We start from the raw sequence: 27,843 nt of genomic DNA, 5'->3' as shown, positions 1-27,843 counted from the left end.
CAATTTCGAAGTTTCCACTCGGTTTGCGTGGCCGCACGCAGTCTTTTTAAGACGAGAAATAGTTTGCGGGTTTCATGTGAATTGGGGTCGTACGAGGGTACGGGAGACAAAAGCCGCGGCAGAACGAGTTACTGCTAATGTTACTGTAAAGCGATCGGGATGCATAAACGGCCGTGTTCCCGAGACCTCAATGGCACGAACCAGCCACAAACGCGTAACGCCACTTCGTTGTTCAACCCCCTCTCCAACCCTACCCTCATACCGCCTTCTGCCTCCCGCGGGAACCGCAGATCGGCCTTGCGTCAGGGCGCGGTGTGTGCGAACGGAGATAAACCTCAATTTTTCACGTGATCAATTAGATCGTGTCGATCGAGGTCGGACAAATCGCGATACGATAGCGGGGGGTGAGCAACGTGGCACACGAAGAATGCCGCGCTCGCGCGCAAGGTGGAGGGGAAATAAATTGACGCTAGAGGGTGGTCGGACTGGGAGATAAATACGCGAGATCTATCATGCTCAAGACCTCGATCTTCCGCAACGGCGCGAGACGTGCAAGAGGGGCATGTTACCGCGAACGCGTAACATCTTTAACTCGATGCTTTTCTTTTGCTTCTTTGAGAGTCCAGGTGTACCGGGAAAATAGAATTCGGACAGCGCGGGATCGAGGTATTAAGAACAACTGAGCATCCCCGGAGATAACCGTGGAGCCATCTTCACCGCCCTTTTTTTATTCAATCTTTAATTCCTCGCTGCAAGATGCGGGTTTATCAGCTGTCTTGATCGTGAATTTTTCGTTTATTCGTACAACCTGATGTTCCTTCAAAGATTGTCTCTCGATTGTTCTGCTTCGAGATTGATATACATAGTATATCCAGCATACAGATTGCGATCAATTCAGTTACTAGTGTTGCACGTAAATCATGATCCAGAAATAACGAAACATAATACGGTTATAGTATCTCGTTGACTTGTACACCTAATCCATTTTCAGTTTTGCTCGATGGATTGCACCGTGGCATCAAAGTGCTCGGAAATATTTGCGGTCTGTCTCGATTTCCTGCAAATCGTTATGCGTATCGCGTTACCTCCAACTTTAATTGCAAAAACAAAACATTTATCGGCTGCGGCTACATAGCCACTAAGCCGCAGCAATAAAAATGTCTCCCGAGCGGCTTCATGCTTTGGTCAAAGTGCAACTGCCCCACTAAACCGTACGTGCACTTAAAAGCAACGCTTAAAGAGAGCAAAGGGATGCCGACTAAAAAGGCTAGGAAGCTTTCGGTGCAAAAAAGTGGGATAAATTGGGGCAACTGCTCGTAACGTTCTCTACATCGTATCGACAACGCGCAGCAACGAATACATGTGCGATCAGCCGTGTCTGTGTGAATGACGTGTAGCACACGGAGGATAAACCGCGTCAAAGGATCTAACTTTTTAGCGAACGTTACCAGGCAATCGCGCAGGTCATTACTCTTTGACTTATGTGAGCCAACTTTCGTACGTGTACGTGAAGGCGCAGATCTCCTGAAATTCCGGAAATTCCTCCTTTGATGCTGATTCCTCGATAATGACTCTCATTTCTGAAATGCGAATTATGTACGCGTCGACATCTTCCCAATTTTTTAAGGTCTTGATTGGAAAGATTCAGTCAAGAATATCAACGTCTGCGTAGTTTTGTAGTTTTTAGGAATTGCAGATTCTTTTTGAGGATTTCAGATGTGATCCGGCATCTCTAAATAACAATCTACTCAATAATAAATAATAAACTTCCGGATAGTCAATCTGTCCTTACGGAGCTTCTTGTCTTTCATGCTTATCGTAGAATTTTTCATTTCATAGAATCTTGAGCTTGGAGTCCCTTATTTGAGTCACCAGGATCTTTTAAGCTTTGTAGCACATCGGATGCTTGGGTTAGAAGTCATGGGTTATTCTCTTAAAATCCATTTCGCCGAAAGTGCTCGCTTCAATTTAAACGTCACCGAGTAGGAAATATTGCAGCAATTTTTGCGTTCGTGAAAAAGAGAGGAGAGAGACGGAGGAAAAACCAGAAGAGCGAGAGAAGGAGAAAGAGAGAGAAAGAGAGACCTGGGTAGAGATTCTTTCTATTCAGCCTTAGCCATTCTCTCTTCGTCCGATATTCGGTATGCATAATCTAAGGATATCCACTTATAATCCGCCGACGAGAAGCACTTCACTGGCCAACCACCAACGGGAAATGAGAATAATTTATATTCAAGTAGATACGCACCACCCACCCCCGTCGAGCTCCGGTCGTTGGGTCGGGCCCCTGTTTTGTCCATGCGACATCGTGGTCAAACATTAGTGGCGTCATGAAATAGAGTCGTTCTGGCAGAGGATTTACATTGCTAAATGCTTAAGCCATTTGTCTCAACGCCGTTCACCCGGGCCTTTAGCTGTTGAAGTCTTCGGCGCAACCATCGTTCGAACTCTTAGAAGCTTTTCAACATCGTTCTTCGCGTATTCTAGAGTTTAATTGAATACTATTCGTATCTTTTATACCAATTACTACATATGTATAATATAATTGCCTGTATTAATATGTTTGTTCACATATAGAGTAATTGCGGGAGACGACCAATTGCTCTAATTTGCTACTGGCCACACAGCTGTACTATTCTGCTGTATTATTCAGCCTGTGGGCAGCTTTAGTTGTGTTTGCAACAGGAAGTTTAATATTTTGCAGAATGAAAATATGTGAAATATCTCCATTTTAAATTTTACTACCTGCTGTTAAAAGTTTTTTGTATGTTATTATTTCCGCAGAAATATCAGAAATATCAGAATCTTGTTTGAACTAATAGAAACGAGGATTTTAGATTTAGTTGGAACTCTCCGCGTGTAGTTGACGTCGTAAAGTTTCTACTCGTGCCTGTCATGTTTTTAAATATTTGACAACGCTGGAAAACAGCCTGCATAAATTAGCAAATAAATGTTTTACGAAGTACTATAGTCATCTGTCTCGGATAATCGGCAGAGATGGCCACAACAGCTCCGAAATAATCACCCGTGGCATTATTATTATATTTTTCTAAAAAATTTCCATCTTTTTTCTAGATGCCGAACAAATACATACCTAAATATACATACATACTAGCCTATTTTTTAAAGACTTTTTATTGAAAAATAGAGTATGTTTTTAGATTAAAAAAAGCTATGGCCATTCATATCTTACTTACGGACTTATCCTAATACACATAAAAATATTTGACAACGCTGGAAAACAGCCTGCATAAATTAGCAAATAAATGTTTTAAGAGTTTAAATATTGAAGCCACGCATTTCCGTACGTTTCATGGAAAACATTTGCGCACAATGTCCGTTTCACGAGCAACGTAACACCGACTCATCAGTCGCAACTCAAAATGCACTAATTTCCAGCAATAACCGCTTTATGTATGCCCGCAGAGTTATGGGAAGCAGTAAACCGACATTTTCAGACACTCCGTAACACACCGGTAACCCCCGAACCGGAAATGACCATTGTTGTTTTCGGGCAGAAGAAGCTACGGGTTGAAAGGGGTCGTCGGGTCACCAATAGGTCTTTGGGGATATGCCGCGCACAACCACGCGTATTCCGGATAATTCGTACGGGGGGTGGGCGAAGGTGGCAGGGGACAGGAGAGTGGTGCTTTCTCTGTAAAAACCGGTATTTGCTAACGTTATCCGACGTCAACTTGTTCCGCACGAGCGTGTTAATAGGAAGCACGCTGTCGCTACTGCTGTCGCCGAAACGATCGATAACGAAATCTACGAGCGATGCTTTTAATATGTCAAAGCGTGGCGAAACAGCGGAATCAGCTTTCAAAAGGCTCAGTCCGCCGTAACAAACAAATTATTGCCGTTATAGTTGCGCCGAATGTGTAGATAAATTATATCCCGATCACGAGTACCTAGTGTCTTTCCGCTCTCTCGTTCATCCATCCCTTGCACTTTTTTTTGATTCGCCATTATTCTTTTATTTAACGATTTGAAATCGATCGTGTGTCATCCATGCGGCAATCGGTTTTGTATGAAAAACATACTATTTAATTTATGCTCAAGTTGAGCGGAAAACATGCAATTGTTCCGCGCTACTATGTTTATTATTTCGGTGACTGCCCCCGGAAAATAATTAACGCACCGCAAGCTACTCCACGCCGCGCCGGGGCGTTTACTTTTCGGAACGGAAAAGAGGAGATGAAAATCCTTCACAAGATTTTTATTATTTCGTGTGTCTTCATGTCGCAAGTTCTTAAGAGTAAACCGAGTGTACTGACAATTGTGTAAAGTTTAAAATTAAGTCACCGATGCTTAATTAAATTTTGCGAGAGAGAAAGAGAGATAAAGGGAAAAATAGAGGGAGGGAGGAAGGAAGGAAGAAAATAAAATTCGCCGAAAAAGAAACTAAAGCTAGAAAGAAAAGAAAGGAGGAGAGGGAGAGAGAGCTGCAGGACGCATAGGATACTCTATATACACAATGGTGGCAAATCCTGAAACGGCGTGCTTGAGAACGGTAGAATCTTGTTTCCGCTCTTATTCGAGTGGCTAATTAAATCCGAGATATTGTGCCGAGCGTAAAATTACTACTCGCAACTCGATGTCTCAGAATGAATAAGGAGCGCACTGAATGGTAGAGAAATTCGTCTCTGAAAACCTCGCCGCTGGTGAATACGCTTGAATTTCACGAGCAACAGCGAACGCACTCGTCCATTGATTATAGTAACACAATTACGTGCTTGTACAGGGACCGGATCCCGGAAAACCGCTCGAAGATTGCAAAACTTTCGGTGGCTTCTTCCTCGTCGCAGTGTTACGTAATTAATTAACTTTTCGGTAAGATGTGGAAATTAACTCTTTATGCTATTAAAAAGACTAAGTATTGCGATCAAGGCTGCAATAAAGGCTGCAATAAAGGGAAGTAAGAGGAGAGAAGCTAAGCTTTCGTTGAGTTCGAGAATTCCGGATCTGCAGAGACGCAGGAAACCGAAAATCAAGCAGTTGTAAACTAAGAAACGCGAGAACGCGAGAATCGAAGGATGTAAAAAATGAAAGAATACCGCTCGAGGGGATGACAGGATTCTGCGCGGGATCTCAAAACTCGCAAGCGGAATTGAAAAGCTTGCATAACTTAAAATCACTGAGGAAATCACGTAGGAAATTAATGTTTCCAACATCAAAACGGAGAACCGTAAATAAATTACATAGCCATAAATAAATTATAGTTCTCATCATTTCTGCTCTCGCAGGATGTTTCGCGGAATGATTCATTTGGAGCCGGACGTAATTACCTTTCCGACTTCGTTCTTATTAATGTCGGTACCGGTGCGTCGTTAGTCGCGCATAAATGACAAATACGGAATTATTAATTCCCATTAAATTATAAAAATAGTGCGGCAATCTCTACCGTCGCCGCTGTCGCATCGGAGCCCGGGGTTTCCGGCGAAATGAGACCATTCCTGGTCTCATTTGATGTCTGCGCGCGACAGTACCTATTTAGTTCCCGTTGGATTGCGGGGTGAAAACAAGAAGGCGCCATAGAGAGAAGTGCCGGGCCCGGATGGGAGAGGAGAAGAGCGAGGATTCGTTTCACGAAACCCTGGCCTAAAACCGAGACGCAAATACAACACGAAGGGAGAGATATGCAAAGTGGCGAGCGCTTTATGCAAAAGGTCTTCTGCCACCAATTCACTTTCCGGCCGGCTTATCATTTCGCGTACGCTCATGGCGTCTCACGATAGCGTCTTTATTTATCTCGCGAAGCTCGGATACACAACAACGATGTACGCCGTGTCATGGACACGGAATAGATTTTTCCAAAGTTTACGGGAATTTGATCGAGACACTTATCTCTGTGAAGCGCGATATAACGAAGCGAACAGGAGAAGGCGAGCATGAGAATGCGAGAGATCGGAGCAAGTTTATCGCATGCGTAAAGCCTTGTAAATTATAAACACTGTCTATCTGTTAACATAGCATCATTATTTTATTCTTTTAATAAGAGCAACAACCTTTATCACGCTTGAATCATAAAATTTTTTGAAATGTTTCAATGTTTAATGGAATTGTGGTAACAACTCTGAATATTTTTTAGCGTTCTTTGTTAATTGATAAAACTATCTTTTATTAACTTAAAAATGCGCAATTTATTTATTAGAATGCCTATAGTATGCGAATTGAATCGAAACTTGAAACAGTATACGCGAATATACGCAATATTTCCACTATTGCAAATTCAAGAGTACTCTGATAAATCTCGTCGCTGATTATCGCCGATGCCATCAGCAGCTTCGGTTCGTTTAAAAGCTTAAAAAGCATCGAATATAAAACATAGCGCGCTGGTGCCGCTCGCCTGCAGAAAGCCGGAAATCGATTCGTGTGTGTTGCGAGAATCACCGATGAAAGCCACCAAAAAATAATGAACTTCGCCGGTGCGTATCGTCATAGAAAAAAAAGGAAAAATAGGAAACAGAGAACAACATTGTACGCAATCTTTCGCAAAATAAACGGGACGTGCACGACACGCGTGTCCTGGTTACGGAGAGAATGCAAGAGAAGCATGTTGATTAGCGATATTGTTCAGGAGACGGACCGAGTTCGTGCATTGAGAATGCCATCGCTGCTATACTCAATCTGGTTTAGCCAGGCTATCAAAGCGCCGGATTACGTTTACGCACACGCATACGGCAGTGCATAAGGTAAGGGAACCTTGCTAGAAGCGTTGTCCCTGTGTCCCTATTCCAACGGAATTATATGACAATTGGGAATTGTGAAATTAAAATTTCGGGAATGTCAGGATATTCTCTCTTTCTCTCTCTTCCCCCCCTTCTCCTTCTGACAGAATTTTTTAAACTGCGATATTTTAAAATTCTGGTTGCACAGAAATATTATATACTATGTTTTCTATATATTATGTTTTAATCTTTGAGAGTAATCCTTTGAATTTGATATTATCAGAATTCACATTTCCATTACTCTTGCAGTCTGCTGAAAAGTCTGATGTAAGTTTTTGGATTAACTATCTCTACGTTTCTTTGCACATCTTTCCAATCTCCAGAAAGATTTGTACAAGAGTGAAAACTTGTTCTTGGAAATTGATTGAAACGACGAACCAAACGGCTTAGATCAGGATTAATCTTCTCGGGCGTAATTATCAATCAGTGCGTGGGTGAAATCTTGCTGACAGTTGCGACAAGACTTCGATATAACGCGCAACGTCTGACAATTTCCGCGCGGAACTTTTCCAATTAAATTTTCGCCGTTTCGTTGAGAAAAGTAATGCGGCCCGGAGCTGCGAACTCGTCTGGATGCGGACGAGACTTACGACGACGCCCGGTGATTGATGGCTACCCGCTTACCCTGGTAAGCCGCTTTTTCCCGCTAAATTCCTGCATAAGTACGCCGAGTTCGCCGTCCGTAATTCCATCCACTTCCGGTCGCCTCTTGTCAACGACACATTAGCGGAATAGGCTTTAGGAAGTAGATTAGGCTCGAAGGAAGCAGGAGATCAGACAGGTGTATCGACAAAGTCTGCGAATGAATGATTATCTGAAAAAGAAGCGTGTATATTTTTTATTAACTATTTATTAAGAAATTGAATCGATTGTAATCGATTGAATATTCTTTTATTTTACTTTATCGCATCTTTTTTATTATCTTATTAGAGTTTTGCTTTGTGATATATTTTATTACACGTATCACACATTTGGACTGCGTGAAATTGTAATCCTTGAATAATTCTTCAAATTTCAGATTTTTCGCATTTTTGAACAATTGAGATATTGTTTTAAGAAAATCGTTGATCTTTTTATATTGCACAAATTTGTATATTACACGAAAGTAGTGGATGCACCTGTATATCCGTATTTCCCGGATCTGATTTGTCAACTTAATCGTCGTCGAATAGCTTTGCAACTGAATCCACAATCGACTTCCCGACAGGAAAGGATCAGCAGTAAATTCGTTTTGTGATGCCTGTATCAATACAAAGAGCATTGCGCATAATTTGAATATAAATGCAAAGCGCCGCGCTATGTAGCGCGAGTTTATCGGGACAGCGGCGACGAGCCGGTCTGAGTTAGGCAAGAAAAATTGCGGCTGTCCTGCAGGTAGCATGTAATTAACTCGAACAAGTCCTTTCATGTTTTTTCTCCCCGGGCTCATCTTTTTTCTTTACGCGTAGCAAGAATTGTCGGAGCAGCAACGGCGCTGGCAGCCGGCTGACACGGACAAAGACCGCAACGCGCGCGGCGCCGCTTTGTTTCGCACAAAAGCTCGCGACGCGTCCGGGAGCGAGGAAAAATAATGGGGAAATGTAATAAATCGCGTGATTAATTAACCCACATTAACTTGTACGCGAAACCTGCACGCCGAAGGCCATTTTCAACCGGATACGTTGCTGCTCGAACGGTCGTTGTTTTATTTACAACAAAGCTTAAGATACTAACACGATTTAATTAACAGTCAAAGCTGCTGACATATTAACGTTTGACTTTTGCATGGAATCCTCTGTAAACGGCCGTCGTTTTCTGCATTTACACGTTGAGAATATAAATAATGCATAAATAAATTATTCGAATTTATCATCAAGTCCAGTCGAGTGCGTTCAACGCGCAAGCAACGAAATGTATCCCTTTTTAGCATATTTTGCAGCGATTAAAAATAAATGACAGAAAAATAGCGGAAAAATAGCGGAAAATGTGTCCTTTACTACGCGTCGACGACCGAGTGGCAAACGAAATAGCGGAACGAATGGCAATCTGAAAATCGCGCGAAAGAACGATGGGAAACTGATAAATTGACACGCGCATGCAATTCCGGCAGCGTATCCCGCACGTCTTAAATTCCGCGTGCGAAACTGCGCTCGCGCGCCCGCAAACGCGGTGATAAACGGGCGGGTCCCGATGAAACGCGATTCCGATCGTCCGCGTTGCTATTTTACCGCGTGACGAAGTATTACGACAATCTCGTAATTACATTGGCCGTTGGAACAGATGATATAATATAGCGGAGTGTTATTACGGAAAACGTGGACGCGCCCGCGCGCCTCGTTCCGTGCGGATTGATTAATAATACACGGGGATGCCGGGTGCTGTAATTAAATTTGTCAGGCGTGAAATCTATATCGCGGCCGCGTTATTCCGATTTTACGCGCGTCGCATAGATCACGCGGAACAACGATCCTTACACAAACTGGCCAGCAACAACGGCGTGCACACACCGCGCCGGTATCAATGACACACATAATTCTCGAACGCCCGTGGACACGGTACTCGGATTCCCTGTTCTAGAACACGCATCTGGGACTGCGTTGAAAAGCGTTAAAATGTGTTGGAAAAAAAACTCTTGTATACGTGCAGGTCTGAATGAGCTACAGAATGCCGTTCTCGTTAAAAAATTTATTTCAAGGCGCTGAATAAGATTAAAGTATTTGTGTTCTGTTGTCTGAACATTATACTGAATATTGAAATAGAATTGCCTTTCGATTTTAATAAAAATAGCAATAATTTTAATGTGACTTTTGCTTTAGTAAAGTAGTTTAACCAATTAATATTATGTAATCAAGTAATATTATGTATGAATAATTAATATCATAAAGATGTATTTTATATACATATATATGAAATAGAAAAGAATAGAAAATGAATCGCTGGGTCTGTATTTCTCTGCGTTTTAGATGTAAAAATGTTTCTTGAGGCACACGTATAAGGTACCCGAGTTTATATCGAAGTATCGATCTATAGCTATCGCCAATCGCAAGTTTGAGGACGATTGAAGGTTGTGGTCCTTTGATAAGCCCGCTGTCTTATTTCCATTCGACTTCAAAAGTCCGACTTTTCGTCGCTCGCACGCTCCGTCAAGTCTTCTCTCCCCGTTCTCCATCGCTTCGAGGAAAAGTCCCGACTTCATCTCGTCGAAATAATAAAAGAAATTCATTTAAAATTCACGAGCCACGCTTTTCGATCAAAGATCCCGTTTAAGCGTCACGGAGAACTAAAATATCTCGGGATCTTAAAGTCAGGATCTAAGAATTCAGAATTTCGAAAGGTCACGTTTAGAAAAAAAGTCGATGAGCCTCGAAAGATGAAGATCTGATTTAAAAACAGCCGTGTCTTAACTATATCCAACTTAATTTAAAAAAATAGCGTTCAGCTATATTCAATGGTATTCAACTGTTTTCATTTATTTATAATTAATTATAATTATATTCCAATATTAAAGGTATTCAACCGTATTCACTAATTGCATTCAAGTATTAATTGTATTCAAAATAGGAGAGCTTAGAATTACGGGACATTCGCATTATAGCATTGTAAAGTTAGCCATTAATGTCATATCTTCCCATTTTTCTCACGGCATTGCAGATTGAAAAATGATTAGCTCGCGCGAATTTATGTTCCGCACGGGGAAGGCCTCGATAACAGCAAGGCGAAGTATTGAGACGCGATAAGCATAGAGTTAATTCTCAGGCGGGCGCTATCACAGCCAAAATCCGAATCCAAACTGCTACGGATGCAACGGTCCGTGAATGTTTGACCGCACAATATTTGATACCGCGTCCGTAGATATCCCGCTTCCAGGATCTAATCGTAGCTCGACCTAGATAATGGCTGACAGAAGCAGAGCTGCAGAACTGTTCGCTATTTGAACGCACACGGATATATTTCGTATGGTACCGGATGTGCAAAGTGTTCCGCTACGGTGTGAGTGCAATCAAATGTACACGCGGATTCTTCGATATTTGATAATCCTCTTACGCGATTACGATTATATTAAATGATAAATGTGAACCTATAAGCATTATAAATATGTACGCCGGTTTTCTCAGGCATACCTCACACGTATCAGATGTAATGGGCACAGCTTTGCCTTTAATTCTTGATAAACACCCGCGTACGAAATACTCGATGGACTGTGCACATGGATTAATCAAACAAGTAACTGCTTCAAGCGAATTGAATTTAAAACGTGGAAAATTTCACGTGGCCATGCCGTGCATGAAACTAATTCTGCATTTTTTAATTCTGCGAATTTATTGCACCTCTACATAATAACCCAGTTGTAAAACGTGAATCCAAGGTATTTGAAAATTGATATCCGGAATTCCAAGAAAACTTGATCAAGCCAAACTTGGAAATGGCGATCGCCATTAGGTAATAATTGATCGAGTCAACGTGAACGCTCGATTTCTTCTTTTCTCGATTATAATTCATCACGCTCCGTATCGGGGTCGAGAAATAATCTGTCTCTAAGGCACGTAACGCGCCCTCTGTCATCGGTGTGACAAATTGGAAAAAATAGCCGTGAATTGCTCGTCAATCCCATTTGAAAGTTGTATTCACCGACATAGGTGCAAACAAGTGGTAGATTAATATCACGTGACAGTTTAATTGGGGCGGCGTGGATCAAACTGAACGCGTGGAAGGGCCAGTTGGACATTTTTCATGGCCAAGCCAAATAAATAGGACCGTCCAGGCCGTCGGTCCTGACGAGCAGATAAATTCCTGTCACGTCGCCGTCCCGCTCCCGTCTCCGGGAGCCTCCTATGTCGTCGATTTATCCGCCAAAAAATTGCAATAAAGTTAGCTCTGATAGCGGAGTGATTTTGAAAAAACAAAAACGGAAAAAAAGAGAAAGATCGGATTAGAATCGGTGTTTTCGATCGCATAGCGTTTGAGCCGCCGATTTGTACCGCCGATTCCATCATTCGCGCGCGCACAAGAGAGACAGAGAGAAGCCGAACAATTGACCGGAAAGTCGGGGGATCAAGCGTCATTGCAGGATCGCAAGTGAGCCACTCTCTCCGCCACCCGTACCCCCCGCGGCGGGTTGAATCCTCTCGTTCGTCGTAGCAAAGTAATCTCGTGCTCGGTGCGAGGGGCGTGAGGGCGCGAAAAGGAGCAAAGGAGCAGATCGCTGGAAAAATTGAGGGAGGATAATATCGTCCGCCGTACCCCCGTTCGGGGTTGCACGAGGGGGCATCTGAAAGCTGGGGCCAAGTTAGTCCTTATTGTTCCGCGAATTGGATTCAACCGGCTTAGAGGCTCCCGGGGAAATGTTGCGGCCATATCGTCATTGGCTGGTTAGAGGCGTCTTCGATCGTCGCTTAGGGACCCGCGTGCAGAGGAGAACGCACGCTTCCCTCCGCGCAAACTTTCGCGAGAGGACCGCGCACTAACGAACTTACGCGAATCCTTCGGTATTTACGTTAAATCGCCCTTCTGGCGCCGCTGTACAGAGACGCTGCATCGCAAGGGAAATTCGCGTCTGAGAGTTGTTAAGTGGGATTTTCGAGTTTCAACTTCTCCGGATCTTCGAAGCAGCCTCTGCTGCTCCCGTTCTGCCCTTTAAACATAGCGAGATACTTGAATCGTTACGCATTACGCGCTATCAAAGTGTTCGCTTCATCGAAGTATCAACCGATCGAATCTTGAGTTCTTCTGAAATCGGAGAACATTCGAAGGATCTTTCCATTTACTCTGACTTCTCGAGAATCGAATTTAAAATTTTCACCAGAATCAGATTCCGAATAAACTTTCGCTCTCGACTTCGACTTTTAGTCAGCCTCGTCGCGGTCGCTGCACCCTCAGCACTTCTACAACTTCGTTGGGAGAGCGTCCCCTCCCGCTCGAATATTATATATATTCCACTCGCGCACTTGAATCTCTCGTCCATTATTATTTCTCACAACGATCACCGACTTTATAATACCGACCTCTGCCCAATTCTGCATCTCAAGAGGTCACTCCAATCCCCCGATGATTCTCCAACGTTCCTTCCGTTTTCCGGGAGAAACGACCGCGGAGCAACAAACAACCCACAGGTTATTTGTCTTTGCTCAGTCTACCGAGGAAAGCGGGTCAGAAGGAAAACGGAAGGGTGCGCGGGGATTATGAAGAGAATCCGCGAACGCAGCTGCAGCTGCATCGCACTTTCGAAAACGCTTCCATCGTGGATTTCGTTTAGCCTCGTGAAGAGACTAGCGGAATTTCGTCTTCCTTCCCCACCACCGTCCCGGGGAATTTTTCATTTAGCCCGCATTATTTATACGCACGCTTTGGCTATCTCCCAGAATTCCTCTGTGGATACTTCATGCGGAAATTAGCGTGCCGCGTCTGCATCTTTCTGAAAATGAAACTGCTCGCCCTGAGAATTTTGCTGAATGCGCCGCAAAACCGTTTTAGCTTCCGAAACAACCGTTATTTATGTCCGTCGGTTCTATTATCGATTTACATGCAGATATGCAGTCTGCTATCCATAATCTGTGAATATGTATACTCGAAACTTCTTTATTCTTGATACGAAAATACACGTACATCTATCGGTGCTACGTGAGAGACAATTTTATTGATAAAATCAATTCTCGTTAATCCTGATCAACTACATTTCCAAGTTGTCTCCTCACAATATGATAATAAAAAAGAAATAAAAAATATATCATATCCGTTTATTATTTAAATCAATGTCAATATATGAATTTATTATAAATTATTATTTCTGTTACGCGAAATTATACAGAATTAATTTTGTCATAAATATTTATAAATACTCACTCAGAGTATCTTATTTCTTATTCTCAGACGTTGCAATAATTTTCGAGACGAGATACGAATAAACATGTACCTCGTCCGTCAACCTTTCATTATAACTTCATGCTGCGAATGCTCGTTTAATATTTATCGACAAAAAATTTCATGCCAGCCAAGATCGTACTTTCATGCATATCTTTAGAGAGGTAGTATCCAGTGACGAAACTTCGATAAATCGCCGGAAGGCAGTCGCGCCGGTGATGCATTTGTGTGTACACGCTCGCCGGCGAGCACACGGCGATCTGCTCAATCGATCGATCGATCGATCGATCGATCGATCGGTGGTTGGGAGGAAAGGGTGAAGCGGGACCTGGGTGCTCAATGGCGGTCTCCCGGGTCCTCTTCGCCGGCATCGGCCACGAAACGCCGCTTTCTGGCTAGTCAATTTCGCGGCATTGTGCGAGAAATATGGTGGAAATGGAGTTCTTCCGTTGTGCGTGGCACCGCGAGATACACAGTCCTCTTTTCTTCCCGTCAATCTCGTAAGAAAGCGGCACGTCGTGAATAGCTTTCCGATGCTCGCACACTCGCTGCTGCGTCTTCCTGCGCCTGTCATCCTGTCGCGGCGTATCCTCTTCCCGATGCACGGCGATGCACTCGCCGTTTCAGCCGCCATGGCTGCGGCTGGACTACGGTCTCTCACCGTGATCGAAAGCGAAACGCAAGAACTGCGTTAAAAGGGAACAGAAAGAGAAAAAAGCGGGGGATGATATAGCCTCTTGAATAGGGTCCCTTAGGTACAACATTGTATTTTCACTGAAATACAGTTATAAGCATTGCACTGCGATCGGTGAACCTCATCGGCAATAAGTCAGTCGTGTTTGATTGCTAAAAGCCTGGAGCGAAAGAAGATTGTTACTGAAACGAGTAAATTCCATTTATTTCTTTAATAAAGTTTTCATTGATTTTTTGTAACTCAGCGGAAATTAAGTGACTAGTATCAACTCAGTTATCACAATTCAGCCAGTGACATTTTTATTGATATAATTTAAATGAATAAATAAGTATAAAAATAATTAAATCAATGAGGGACAGAACGTTATTATCAAGAAATATAATATTTCATTATTTTTTATATATCAATGAGTAATGATTATTTTATTTAATAGAATAAATTTTAAGTTTCTCTTTTAAAATTAAAATAAATTAATAATTTTAAAATTAATTCTCTTTTAAAATTTCAAGTTTCTCTTTTGTGGATGCATATTATAGAGGTACATTCATCTCTTTAAAAATAAAAGAAGAAAAAGAGAGAGAAAAAGACTTGATCCCACCAATCTAATTTCGTCCTTCCAAAAAAAGAAACCCTCCTACAAAATTAATTTTAAAAAATTTCTTGTATTCACTGATTCACTTTATAAGAACGAAGGTCTCCACTTCGAAATCCCCCTGAGCAGTTTTATCTTTAAATCCCCGTATCCTTACTGAAATTAAAATGCAGCGTCGTCGCCGCATGCGGGCCGTTTCGAAACGCGGTTACCGAGTTATTAAATTAATATGGTTCGCGCTATTTTCGCGCGGACAACGAGATTAAGTCCTGAAATTCAGTGTACTGGGGTACTTGGTGTATTCACATGCACGTCCATGAGAGGCAGTTGCGTTCTCGCGTGAATTAACCGGCAAACGTGTCGTTAACCGCGACGTTGCATGGCGTAACCAGTTATCCGTTGCTCGTCCTTTGAATACAGTTAGCCGGGATGGTAAACGAGTCCGCCGGACTCGACCGTGCCACGGTCCAGAAGCTCGACTTATGCCGGGACTTGCATTCATGTGCGCCCCAGAAGTTGCCAAGTCGTATCTGCCGGTCGGAGACTGTTTCAGTTCGCCGAGTAGTAATAATTGTTCTCAGCGTCGTCCGCACGGGCAATGGCCGGCATCTCGCTATCACTGCAACAGCCATCGCCACGTCGACCCTTTCAAGAATGGCCCTTCGGCGTAATCGAATCCCAGCCGTGTCTTTCTTTCGCCGAGCGACTCCACTTCCGGCCGAGAATCTGGGCGCCATGGTGAATTTGCGCTACATCCGCGTCATACAAGATAGCAGCGCGATAAGATTAAAGGTTTAAGCACTGAGAGTCGGAGATGGGGTACGATTAGTCTTGGGCGTCGCGTAGCACTCGCCCTTTGAGATAAGTAAATTAACGTTACTCAAGATCGGACGTGTATTCCGGAATGGTTTAACCCGTGCAGGTTTATTGACACGTGAGACTCAAGTACATAAGTACATTTGGAAGAATTACATTTTTTTCAGTATTCAGTGCCATACGATGTGTAAATTAAATGTTAAAATGTTAGATATTAAATGTTATGTGGTAAGGTAAATGTTATGATTAGAGGCGATTTCACCGATTTTAATGATCATAACATGTATAGTCAAATCAGTGAGATCGCCTCTTATTTTAACATTTATCGAATATTATATATAAATAATGCGTAATGAAAAATTTTACGACAATAATTATGTTGGCTCTTTCATGAAAATTAATAAATAAACGTTTATAATTACATTTTTCTCCCTTGATCAGAAAAAACGGATTTATTCTTTTCATACAGATTGTATTTATTTCTATTTAATTGTTTCATTCAGATTTCCGCCGTATTAATTTCAATTTGCTTAAAAAATTTGTGCAGTTTTCTCAGGTTTTCTCATTCCCTTTTCTTTCTTTTCCTCGTCTAATTAAATGTTGGCATTAACTCATTTAATCCCAGTACATTACAATGTACATAGAAGAAGAAAGAAAAAAAAAGAGAAAAAGAACAAGAGAGAGCATAAGGATAAATTATAAAGGTACTGAGAAAGATGGAGGGGTAAGAAGAAAAAGAAGTTTGAACGAATAAATAATGAGAACTGATAATGTAAAGTTGCTGTGAGATTCAATGAATTAATTAGGTTGACTGAGAGAAATATATAAATTGAGGTTTTACTTGCAAATAAAGTAAATTAAACAAAGTAGAATACAGCTGGCTCGAAGAACATAGAGCTTAAAAGAGAAAGCAAGTCTGTATCGGTATAATAAAAACAAAAGTGAAATAACAATTCACATTGCTTTCGGTAATTGCTTGATTTATTTTTGCAGAATTAATTGCATTTCATCTGTACTTTTTGCAGATATTTGTTCAACTGTTTCCAGTTATTTATTTGATATGAAGACGGATTATAGGAAACATTGGAAAATTATATTTATATGATAACGAACGGTATTATCTAGATTGATATTTTAAACAAGAGCTGATATAATAAATTATAATTAATTATATTTCTATTATTTATGGTACTTAATTATTATTTTCATATAACGTATTTCTTTGTTAAATATTTTGTTCGTGATGAGTTCATGAAGTGTAATTATACATTACTTATTATTTTTCTAGCTCATCCGGATAATCAATATCTTATTGTGCGTGAAATTAATTATGTTTTGATTACCCTCTTTGGTTCTCTTCGAAAATTAATTGGCTAATTATTAATAAAGATCGTTAATGCGAGTCATTCAATTCTAAACAATACTCTCACATAATATGATGATTTATTCATGGTCAGATTTAACAATTTGACCAGTTGCCACACCTGTGATTAGCATAATCCTATGTTAATATAACACTTTGTAAATTTGGAATAGACTAATATATATACATATTTAATTCTGACATGTTATAATTGTTTAGAAATTATAGTTCTTTAGAATATCATAAAAGTAATATTCCTATAAAATTAAACAAGAAGATGAATAGATGCACGAATCAAATGTCTCTTTAAAAAATTTCAATAAAGACTCATTGTCAGAAAAATATGAAGAATTCTTTGCAAAACTGCAATTACTCGTTACATACAATGTATTACAATAGAATTCATAGAAATTAATTACACTTATTTCTTTTGTGTTTCAGAACGCTGGCAGCAACGTCTAGGAAATATTCGCAGATGATTGTACAAAGCGATCGTAGTAGAACGAAGAATGTAGGAGTTTCGCAAATCATTATTTACGAGTGGGCATGCTCGAGCGACTTAATAAAGATCGTGACAGTAACGGCTGCTTATCCCGACGATTAATTTGAGGAAACGATTAGCGATCGATCGTTCGTAATAAACGAGCACCAAACGCGAAACAAGATCACGACAAGATGCTGCGAGGCATTTTGGGTTGAGCCTGTACTGTTCGATAATTCTAGAAGTTCCGCGAAAACGAAAGGGTCAATCGAGGTCCACGATCTGCACGAATGGTAAGCTTGAATCATTACGAATAACGTTAAAGCAATTGTAAATCCGCTGCAACGAACCGGCCAATCGCTCGCTCACTCAATTGTTAATCAAGGTTGTAAATCTCTTTGCGACGAGCGATTGAGAGACGCGACACCGAATCGAGAGAGTCTTTAGTCAAATGTCATGGTGTTTTCGCTTAAAATGGCTCTCGGAATTGTAGATCAGGATGAATAACTCATTCGCGGGTGCGAACTCCGTCCGATATCATTTTTGATCCGTCTCCTCTCATCCCTGCGGAGGAAGAAGAGGATCCTTCTCGCTCTCGGTGAAGCGGCGAGATAGATTCGCGGCGAGAAGACCGTATCATTGATAAGGGAGAGAAATTATCGGGGCGAGTGACGGGGCCGAAACAGCTTATCTCCTTTTTCCCGCCACGTGGATCACGTGGAGAACGTGGCGCCGTTACACGGCGTTGAATTTCCTTCTCCTCTCCGGGCCGATAAGTACTGATTTCCATAATGGCTCCACGTACGAGTGCACTCACTTATCCCCTACCCCTTTCTGCATCCCTCTTCAGCCCCGTTATCCCGTTCGACGCGACCTACGTTTCCCTACGTCCTTTCTCTATCCGCCCGTGGAAACTTCGGGGTCCCCGTAATCTTATCCCGCAATGCGAATTCAAGCGCCGATAATCGCGTCGGGACGTGATTAATTTTTTGATTTACGCCATTTATGTACGGCGCGACGCGGTTTTACGGCAATGCTGAGAATTTTACCGACGGAATGCGGAATTATTCGATGGTTTCTATATCCGCATTCCCCGATCCATCGACTGATGCCGAAACGATTTGCCATCCAGTACGCGTTTCTCGAGCTCGGCATTTTAAAAGCTTTCCGTTCCGCTTTATCGTTTTTTCGACAAAAAGTATATTAAATATGGCGTGAAGGGATTCGGTAAGATTTTAGTCTCTCGAAATTAATCTTGGTTTAATTCCACTGTTTCATCGTTGATTTCCGAATCACTAAACTACCACGCAGCGGCTGAATAAGTGGCAGAAGCGGGGAAAGAAATCGCGACGCGCGTAATTCATTATCGCGTATTACGCGATTGGAAACGTTAAATGCGTCGCGCGCCAAACGGAAGCGCGAACACACGCTTGTCGGTGGATGCAGCGATAGATTAAGTGCAGATTTCGCAGCGGCGAGGTTGATTAGTTCACTTGGAGATATTCGATTCCGCTGAGATACGGCAAACGCGTACGACTTCTGTGAAGAGTACTTCCACGCGCTTATCGAACTCTGTAACTTTCCCCTTCTCGCGCTTATCCATCGCATTCACCTCTCGTCGTTATTTCCCTTCGGCTATTTTACTTTATCTTCCATCAAGTAGTCGCCAATGAAACTCACCCCCGTCACTCTGCCTCCTCTCTCTATCTCTCTCTCGAGCAGAGGATTAGAATTCGCTAATAATTGGCGGACCGATAAGAGATGTTGCGTTATGGACGTGCATTCCATAAGAAACTAAAGTAGGATATCGATCGATTGTTCCATTCAGATGTACAATATATTCAATTATTCATTTCTTTTTTCATCTGAATATCATTTTCGTTTCCCGATACAGTTGCTGAAACCGCAGCGCGTATTAATTAAATATTGATATAGTTAATTGAACGGTACGTTAAAATAAATACACCCGAGCGGCGACTCTGAAAATTAAAACTAACAAAAACACGAAATTAATTGACGCAATCGCGCGCGCAAGTGAAATAAAGTGCGAATCCATTTGTTGTGATCCCGTTGGTAACAACATTGCTATAATCCAGAATCGATATTAATTAACAATTGTCATCGCGGAAAGAGTGTACTTTGCCTTCTTACATTACTGCGCCCGTAATCCTTCCTTTGTTATTGCTAGTTATTATTAGTTATTTTGCAACAGCGATAATTGAATTGACTGTTACTGTCGCATTTAATGTAATAGAAATTTGCCTGATCGAATGGCTTAATATTGAAAATTAATGTTGAAAATGTTATAAAGAAAAAACAAATTATCAAATTAATTATATCCTTTATTTGTAGATCTCTTTTTATATTCAACATGAAATTTTTATATTCAAAATTTGTATATTCAAATGAAATTCCAAAGCAACTACAAAGTCCATTAAAACTACTAATTAAGAGACCAATTAAAACAAAAACGACACCAAATTAAAACCCGAGGATGCATAATCTGTAATCAATAATCCAGCCAGCGTTATGATTCACGTGATGTTTCCAGAGAAGCCCAGCGGGTCGGCGGGAGCAGATCGACGGCGTTGCAATTGATCGCACGGGCGTAAATGAGAGACGATCGCCGAGGGTCGCGGAGGTGATCCATAGATCGTGCCGGGCGTGATCGGGCAGCTGCGGTAGCGCGAGGCGAGGGGTGGCAAGATGGAACTCTTCCTGATCCTCGTCTGCCTGATCGCACCGCCCGCCCTCTCGCTTTCCATCAAGAGCAAACTCAACCCTCGGATCGTCCAGACGCGCTACGGCGAAGTGCAGGGCATCACGAGGTCCTTTGAGTACCCCAAGTTCCTCAAGTCGATCGACGTGTACCTTGGGATACCATATGCGACACCACCGGTTGGCAGCAATCGCTTTTCGCCAACGAGGGCGCCGAGTCCTTGGGAGGGTGTCAGGTAAAACTCGTTCTTGTGCTTTCCATTTAGCAGCATTTACGTGGACTTGTGTTGATTAAAGTCGACAAGGGAATGGTATGAATTCTGGGAAACCAGTATCATGCGCGGAAGTTGATGCGCAATATAAAGTTGTGAAAATGAATGTCGATTAGGATAGATTTATCCGTTTCGAGATACACAACTGAACGGATAAATCTATCGTTTTGCGTAACACTGCAGTGAGCGCTTAGCATAAACACGATAAGCAGCGTCATGTCGGCGACGTCAACATAAAAATTATAAAAGTTCGAATTAAAACGCATGTTGCAGACATATAAAATGTCTGGCGCTTAGACGTAACTCGCATGATTAACGCAAAGCGTTAATTATTTATCGCGATTCCATTAGAATGAACAAACGCTGTGACACAATTAATTTTTCGTTCGCTATTTACTTGTTCATTTATATTCTATATAAATAGAGTATCGCTTTCTCTCTCTCTCTCTTTCTCTGTCTCTCTCTTACTTGTTAGCGTTTCGATGCACATTTCGATGTTCTTCGCGAGTTTACGGCGAGTTATGCAGGGAGTTACGTCGAGGCTAATCAATTTTTATTTTCGTACGCGGGCTCTCTCGATCGCCTTTATGACCTCCCCTTCTCAGTTTGAAAGCAACTACTTTCCAATTTTATAACAAGCGCGATCCTCTCGAGAGATACCTCGGATGCCGCGCAGTCTTCGTAGTCTCGAAGTGTCCGGGAGTATCGCAGGGTACACGGCATTCTGAGATTATGCCAAGATATTCCTTGGCAAATCTTTGGCGTGCCGATGTTATATATCGCCGTTAAATCCACGTACGAATGCGCAGCTGTCGAAGAATCTCCGACGTTTCCTATCCACGGAAACTACTACGCACAGGGGGGGGCGAATCCATTTGACAGTTTGCTTTGGACGGGATCCAACAAGGTGAAATTATGATCACTCAGAATGAAGGGAAACCTCGTTTTTCAGAGCATTATGCGCATTTTCGAATGAGTTCGTGATTAAGGCGCGCGTGCACGCCCCCGGAAGTTCACCTCCGTCGAGGGTGTCCGTCCTCATTGAACATGGCGGCGCGTATTCCAAGCGAAACTTTGACCGTTCGGTTCGTTGTAACGCACGAACGATTTCCGATTTCCTCTGCAGATTATCGGACTCGGTGGGTCCAGTCTGTCCCCAAAAGCTGCCGGACATCGCAAACGAGCAGGAAGCGCTCGAGCGGATGCCTAAGGGAAGGCTAGAGTACCTGAAGAGACTGCTGCCTCATCTGCGTAACCAGAGCGAGGACTGCCTCTACCTGAACATCTACGCACCTGCGATGGGTGAGTGAATTTGCAAACCTACCGGCAATACAACCGCATGAGCAACATTGCGAGCAACACGGCCATCGTTGTCATCCTTTCTCCAATGCCCTCCCGGGCGATTCTGTAAGAACCCCCTTGAGATATCGGGCCTTTCACCAAGAACTACGATTGCAACCTTTAACTGCGACACCAAATTCTTAATAGTTTTGATAGTTTGACATAATGACTAGAAAAAAGACAACATGTAGAATTGTTGAGCGATGAGAACAAAAATTTCTACAGCTGTAAATTTAATCGGCAAACTGTTCGGTTTTGTTTCTAAAAACTTTTTCAGTCAATAAAATAAATTTTTCCACGATTACTTTTTCCAGATTGTTTTTTGTATTAACAATAAGTACAATAGCCGTTTCAGATTAGATATGTATTGAGCTAAAAATGTCAGATATTCTTTTCTTCGTTACGTCGAGACAATCTGTGCTGGGAGGAAGCGCGGATAAGATCGATAAGACGAAGTATCGAAACTTCTTTACTTCCACGTTGAACATACGTTCCCCTTTCGGAAGTCACAGCAAGGGATATGCCTTCGACGCTATATATGTGTATATATCTCGAGGGAGGAACTTTGTAACGCGATTCAGAATTATATGCACTCTTGTAACGTATATTCCGAGACTTCTCTGTGGAACTTTCAAATGCTCGAAGAATACTTGAATAATAAAATTCTTGAAAATATTTAATCCACTCCTAATACAAAACATTTGAGTTACAAGATTCGCAAACTTCCAGATTGTAATATTCTATCGTTTGCTTAAATATAAATGATATTTAACGACTGAAATTTACAGATAATATATCAGATCGTGAGTTGCTTGAAATTATAATAAAATTAATTATTCTTTTCATGTCTTCATAAATAATATTTAAATTATTACGTAAATACTGTAAAAAATACTGTAATACTGATAAAATACTGTAATCATTTTGCTACCTAAAAGTTACCTAACTGACTAGGTTGATTAAATATTAGTTGGCAATATCACTTAATGAATATTCTTTAATCTGTCTGTTTTTCCTGAAAATAACATGTGCCGGTTTTTACATCAAGAATTTTCGAATTTGTTTTTTGTGCTGTTGTCGGGAAATTCAGCGGTATTATCATATCTCTTCGACAAATATTATTCTGAAAAGTAGATTTTGCGGCGAATATATTATTCTTTCGCGAGAATATAATGAGACCAATATATCCGTCGGCTCTCTTGGAAAAACGGAATTCTAGCTGAGCATTAGCAGATGAAGCGATCCTTACCGCTCGTCGAGCTAGCAGCGTTGAATGAATAGCGCGGAAATCTATGAGGAGGACGGCGCAGGAGCGAACGGAAGGGTGGGAAAGGCGGGAAAAGCCGGAGGCAGGAAAAGCCGCTCACCGGCTATGCCGGACGTTTTGTTCGTTATATGGTGTCCCGATTAAAAAGCGATTTTTAAGATGATTCAGTAGCGGTCCAAATTGAATCACTAATCTAAGTTTGAGGGAACTTTCCGCCGAGTTGGTCGATCCCGTAAATTACGCTGGCCGGAATAGGTGTCATTGACCTCCACGCAGTCCTTACACACACATATATATGTAAGTATATATATGTAGCGACGTCTCTCGCGCGGACTGTCTAAAACTGAACTTCTCCGGGATTGTGCGAGTTATCGAGCTTGAACCAATGTTTGGTGGGGAAGACATGCAGAATATCCTAGATAGCTCGCGAATTCGGGGCAGCATGAGGAATATAATTACCATCAGGATGATACATGATTAAAACATTGTTTTTGTAATGAAAATGCGCGCTTAAAACTCGTGTCTTATAATTTGCATTATAATTATTGAATCAAATTCTTCATTCTAGAATATTTATATTAGTCTTTTGTATTCATATTCCCTTTGATGATGTATCTTTCGTCACAGATACACGCAGGATTGTTGACATATAGATTCTTGAGAATAAAGAAAACGTGGACTGGTCATATTTGCTGTTCAATTTCCGGCTTCGAGACGTCGAGAAGCCTGGAATGGCTCTCTAGCGCGGGAAAAGGCAAAATTTTCTATTTTGTCGAGAAAATTCAATGATATACGATTATTGAAACACCATTCACTCTGACGCCGACATATGTGGAGATGTAAAAGGGGTTTCCTCGCAGCCAAAGGGAAGAGACAGAAAGAGAAAGTTCGGCGAGAGATACAAGGGGTGGAAAAGCAGTGACAACAATAAAAAGGGTTGAAGATGAAGAGGTACAACAATAAAGAAATATATTGCGTGTGCCTGCCACAATGTTCGACGTGTCTTCGCGACTGAAAAGTCTGAACTGAAAAGAGTGACACGGCTAGATTTATCAAATATTTTTCATTTCTCGGACGCACGCCACTGACACGTGGTACGAAATTGCTCGCTGTAATCTCCGCGCCATGGCGAACTGCGTAAAAGTTTCGCGAGATTACAGCGTGAGCTCTAATGGATCCGTAAATCCTTCAGTCTTTGTGTCGTTTAAGATTGAGGAGATTTTGTGCCAGAATTTCTCTGTCTCCGAAATAAGTTGGTCTAGATCTCAGCTCGCTCGCTGGGAGTACATCTAAATTAAAGTACAGTGTCTCGAGGACTCCAAGATTCAAGATAGAAAACCAAAGGTAATGATTTATCAAGGTTTACAATTGCCTCGGCTAAAAAAGATTTAAAAGAAAAGTCTTCAAGCTGTTATACAATTTTTATTAATAGAAAGTTATAATATTCGTATACTAAGCGCGGTTTAAAGTTTTCACTTTATTTAGAATTCAAAAATTATGCAAAAATTTACATTGTTCTAAGTCGTTAATTTAATTGTAATTTATTAGTGAAAAGTTGAATTATGTTATTTTTCCCATGAATTTTCATGATCGTCCAATTCTAAATCCTGTTTATTCAAAACAAATCCTTTAAAATTCTTCTTCGTATATATTTCCCAATTGTGAAACAAGTAAGGGACTCCATTCTCCATTTCCATTTTTCATTCTTGTTCTTCATTTTAACTTCAGTTTCTTGATAATTGCCGTAATCAACAATTAACTTAACGTCCAGCAAACCAACTGGCTGCTCGATAACAGTTTGCGAGATAATAGCACGGAGTCTCGAACTGCATCCTCACGATCGCCGTTTCAATTCTGAAGGGGATACGTTTCCTTCGCGACGCGGTATTGTCTCCCGGATTCTTACGTAATGGAAATTTCTATCGAAAGTTCGGATCCGGCTAATGCACGTCGTCGGCACTCTCCTTCGGCCCTTTCACCCCTTCGCGCCGCTGACTTCGGGAGAAGTTTCCGTTTACCTTGGAAGACTCGCAATTACACGGCCGCCTGCACTCACAATTCCAGCGACGATAGGTAAAGCCCAGTATCGAACGTATGGCGGAAGCGGATGAGGAGGGAGGAGCAGCCAGAAGGAAGAAGCGAAAGAAGAAGGAAGAGAGCGGGACGAGTTTTCGAGGCGCGAACTAATAATCGAATCTCCACCGAGTTCGCGGAATTTGTTCCAACTCGCGGAATACTTTGGAATAAGGATCCTCCGTTCTTCACGGATCGTCCCTCCTCTCCCCACACCCTCTCCATCCAGCGGGAGATAGAGGCAGAAAGAGTGTCCGCTCGTTTCTCTTATAGGCGTGGAGGGCATGGCACGCGAAATGATTTGTTCGTTTCGTGCGGAAGATAAAGTGTCTCACCCTCTTTCTCGAGGGTTCGCCACCGAGATCCCTCTGCTGGAATCGCGGTTTCCGGAAGCGTCGATATAATATAATAAAATCCACAGTGACATAAATCACGCGCAGCCTGTTGCCCATCGATAATTGCGAGAGATTCACAAAGCGATTGGATCCGCGGATAATTTGGTGCGGATGAATAATTAACGGGCTCGTGATACGGCGACCTGCATGCCGAGAATCATTTCCGGATGCTTCACGGCGCTTTTGCGGAAGTGACTTTTCGGACGTTATACGCGCGTTGGCGCGGGCGACGGAGCGACAGGAAATTTAATGCGGCGAGCTGAGAGAAATCGCGCGATCCTTGCACATCCTTCCCCTTTTTAGTGAAAGAGAACGTTGCAAGTGCAGAGTGCGCATTCGCTCAACTTCCGCCCCGAAAAGGCATTACTAATAGCTCTCGTCGCTGTGATTAATGGCACCGGAGTGCTGCTCCGTTTAGTCGTTTTATTAATTACGTCGTATAACGAAGGTCACCGTCCCCGCACGAGATTGTCATTTATTATGCACGAGTGTCGTTATCGAGACTGACAAGCACGCACTGACAAGTGGGGAAATCCAAACAGATTGAAGGACCCAGTAATTATAAGGATACAAGGAGTACAAGAATAAAAATAACAAGATAAAAATACATTTCTAGAGAAGCAATAATTAATATTAATAAATAATAATTAGTAAGAATTAATCACATGCATGGGAGAAAGTTTTTAAAAAAGCTGATACTGTTATTTATATCCAGGATTCTCCAGAAATAGCTGGAATTTATTTTGACAATGGCGTTTTACCCAGGTTTAAACAACGGCGGTTATTTTTCATGTGAACCAAGTGTCCCGCAAATTAAAATTTAAATGAAGGTAAACGAGATTTTCTGCTAATATAGGACCGCTGTATTTAATTTTTCATTTAGAGAGATTAAAATACACCTAAAGCGGCTTGAAAGGTTTCCTTTGCCAACTGCTCATCTCGAAAAGGCAATGTAATAAAAAAGAATGTCTAGGATCATTCCTGTGGACTGTTTCATGATACAATTTTAAAGTCGACGTTCTCGTCTCGCTTCGCTACATAATTCAGGAAGTTCCGCGAACAGGAGATGGCAGAATAAAGCAGGGGATCGATTCGCTGCTGATTTAATTATCTTTTAATGAAAGCCGAGATTCCCCGGGCCGTTGTAATTTTACATCGTCCGTGGGCTGCGCAAACGCGGAATATAAATGGTAATTAGGGCTTGCCAGATGGACCGTGCTGTTGTGTTATTTCGGTCGATATAGCCAAAATACACCGCGGCTAATTGAGATTTGACAGACCTGTTAACTTCGTCGGATTTATTACTGTCTTCCATCTCCCAAACTGCGTGGCATGTTTCCTTAGCGGTTTATTAATCTAGCTAACGCCAATTTCGCCAGAATCTTAGAAAGACCCAGGCAAATCCTCTCTTTTGCATAATTCTGATTTATTTGAAACTCTGCTACAATTAAAACTCTACTACAAATAAAATGCTTTGCAAGATTTTATTGGTAATTCTTGAGAACAAAGGAAGTAATTATATTTGTAAAATCAATTATACGTAGCTTTTGTGCGGCAAACTAAAATAAGATTAATTAGAATATTCAATATATATCATTAACAAAGCTTTTCTGTTACTTAAATGACTTACTGAGTTACTTTCGCTCGCTTTCACCTTTCTCTGATTTATTATTGATTTTTCTCAATTAGAAAATAATTTGCGCCGTGAGATTTGCCGATTCGGGGAATATTGAGAAGGGCCGCAGCATTGAAATCGGAGGCACCCAGGAGAGGTGTATCCGTACCTTCACGGAATATACATAGACGCGAGGATGTATTGTGGTATTCAGAGATAAAGGCCAAAACCAACGATACACCCGCAAGTGACGCATTGAAGTAGAACTATTTTAATTGAACGCAGTGGAACTACTTTAATTAAGGAGAACTATTCCCGGTTAGAAAGGTGAATTCTCCCTCGACACCCAAGCGCAAAGACAACTACATTTCTCTCGGAAACTCAGTACTGTTAGCAGACATTCGAGTTGTCGTGTATCGTCGTACGAGCAAGGGGAGTTTCCGAATGATTTTGCGCAAATTAGCGGTAGCTAATGGGCGTAATGGCATCCTTTCATGCGCAAAGGATCACATCCTCGTCCTGCTAAAGTAATTAATTATCTATGGAGTTACCAATAGCGCACGTATAGCCAGCCCGGCGTTGCCGACGGTGCGGATCAGCTCGTTACGTATTCTCCTGGTTCGTCATTCTCATCATTTCCGTCATGAA

The 27,843-nt window shown here is 41.8% G+C and overlaps 1 protein-coding gene across 1 annotated transcript in view; it reads left to right on the top strand.

The window, feature by feature from the left end:
• The window catches only part of LOC105279887 (neuroligin-4, Y-linked), a 204,133-nt gene that overhangs the window by 28,233 nt on the left and 148,057 nt on the right, over positions 1-27,843 (top strand). The window contains exons 2-4 of the mRNA XM_011339990.3: positions 17,475-17,807; positions 20,066-20,468; positions 21,631-21,806. Coding sequence (XP_011338292.1) covers positions 20,221-20,468; positions 21,631-21,806 — 424 coding nt within the window. The 5' untranslated portion in view covers positions 17,475-17,807; positions 20,066-20,220. The remainder of the gene's footprint in view (positions 1-17,474; positions 17,808-20,065; positions 20,469-21,630; positions 21,807-27,843) is intronic.

Source organism: Ooceraea biroi, chromosome 7 (genome assembly GCF_003672135.1).
Source record: "Ooceraea biroi isolate clonal line C1 chromosome 7, Obir_v5.4, whole genome shotgun sequence".
NCBI classification, from domain to species: domain Eukaryota; kingdom Metazoa; phylum Arthropoda; class Insecta; order Hymenoptera; family Formicidae; genus Ooceraea; species Ooceraea biroi.
Note: the sequence above shows the minus strand (reverse complement) of the source record. Positions and strands in the feature narration are given on the sequence as shown.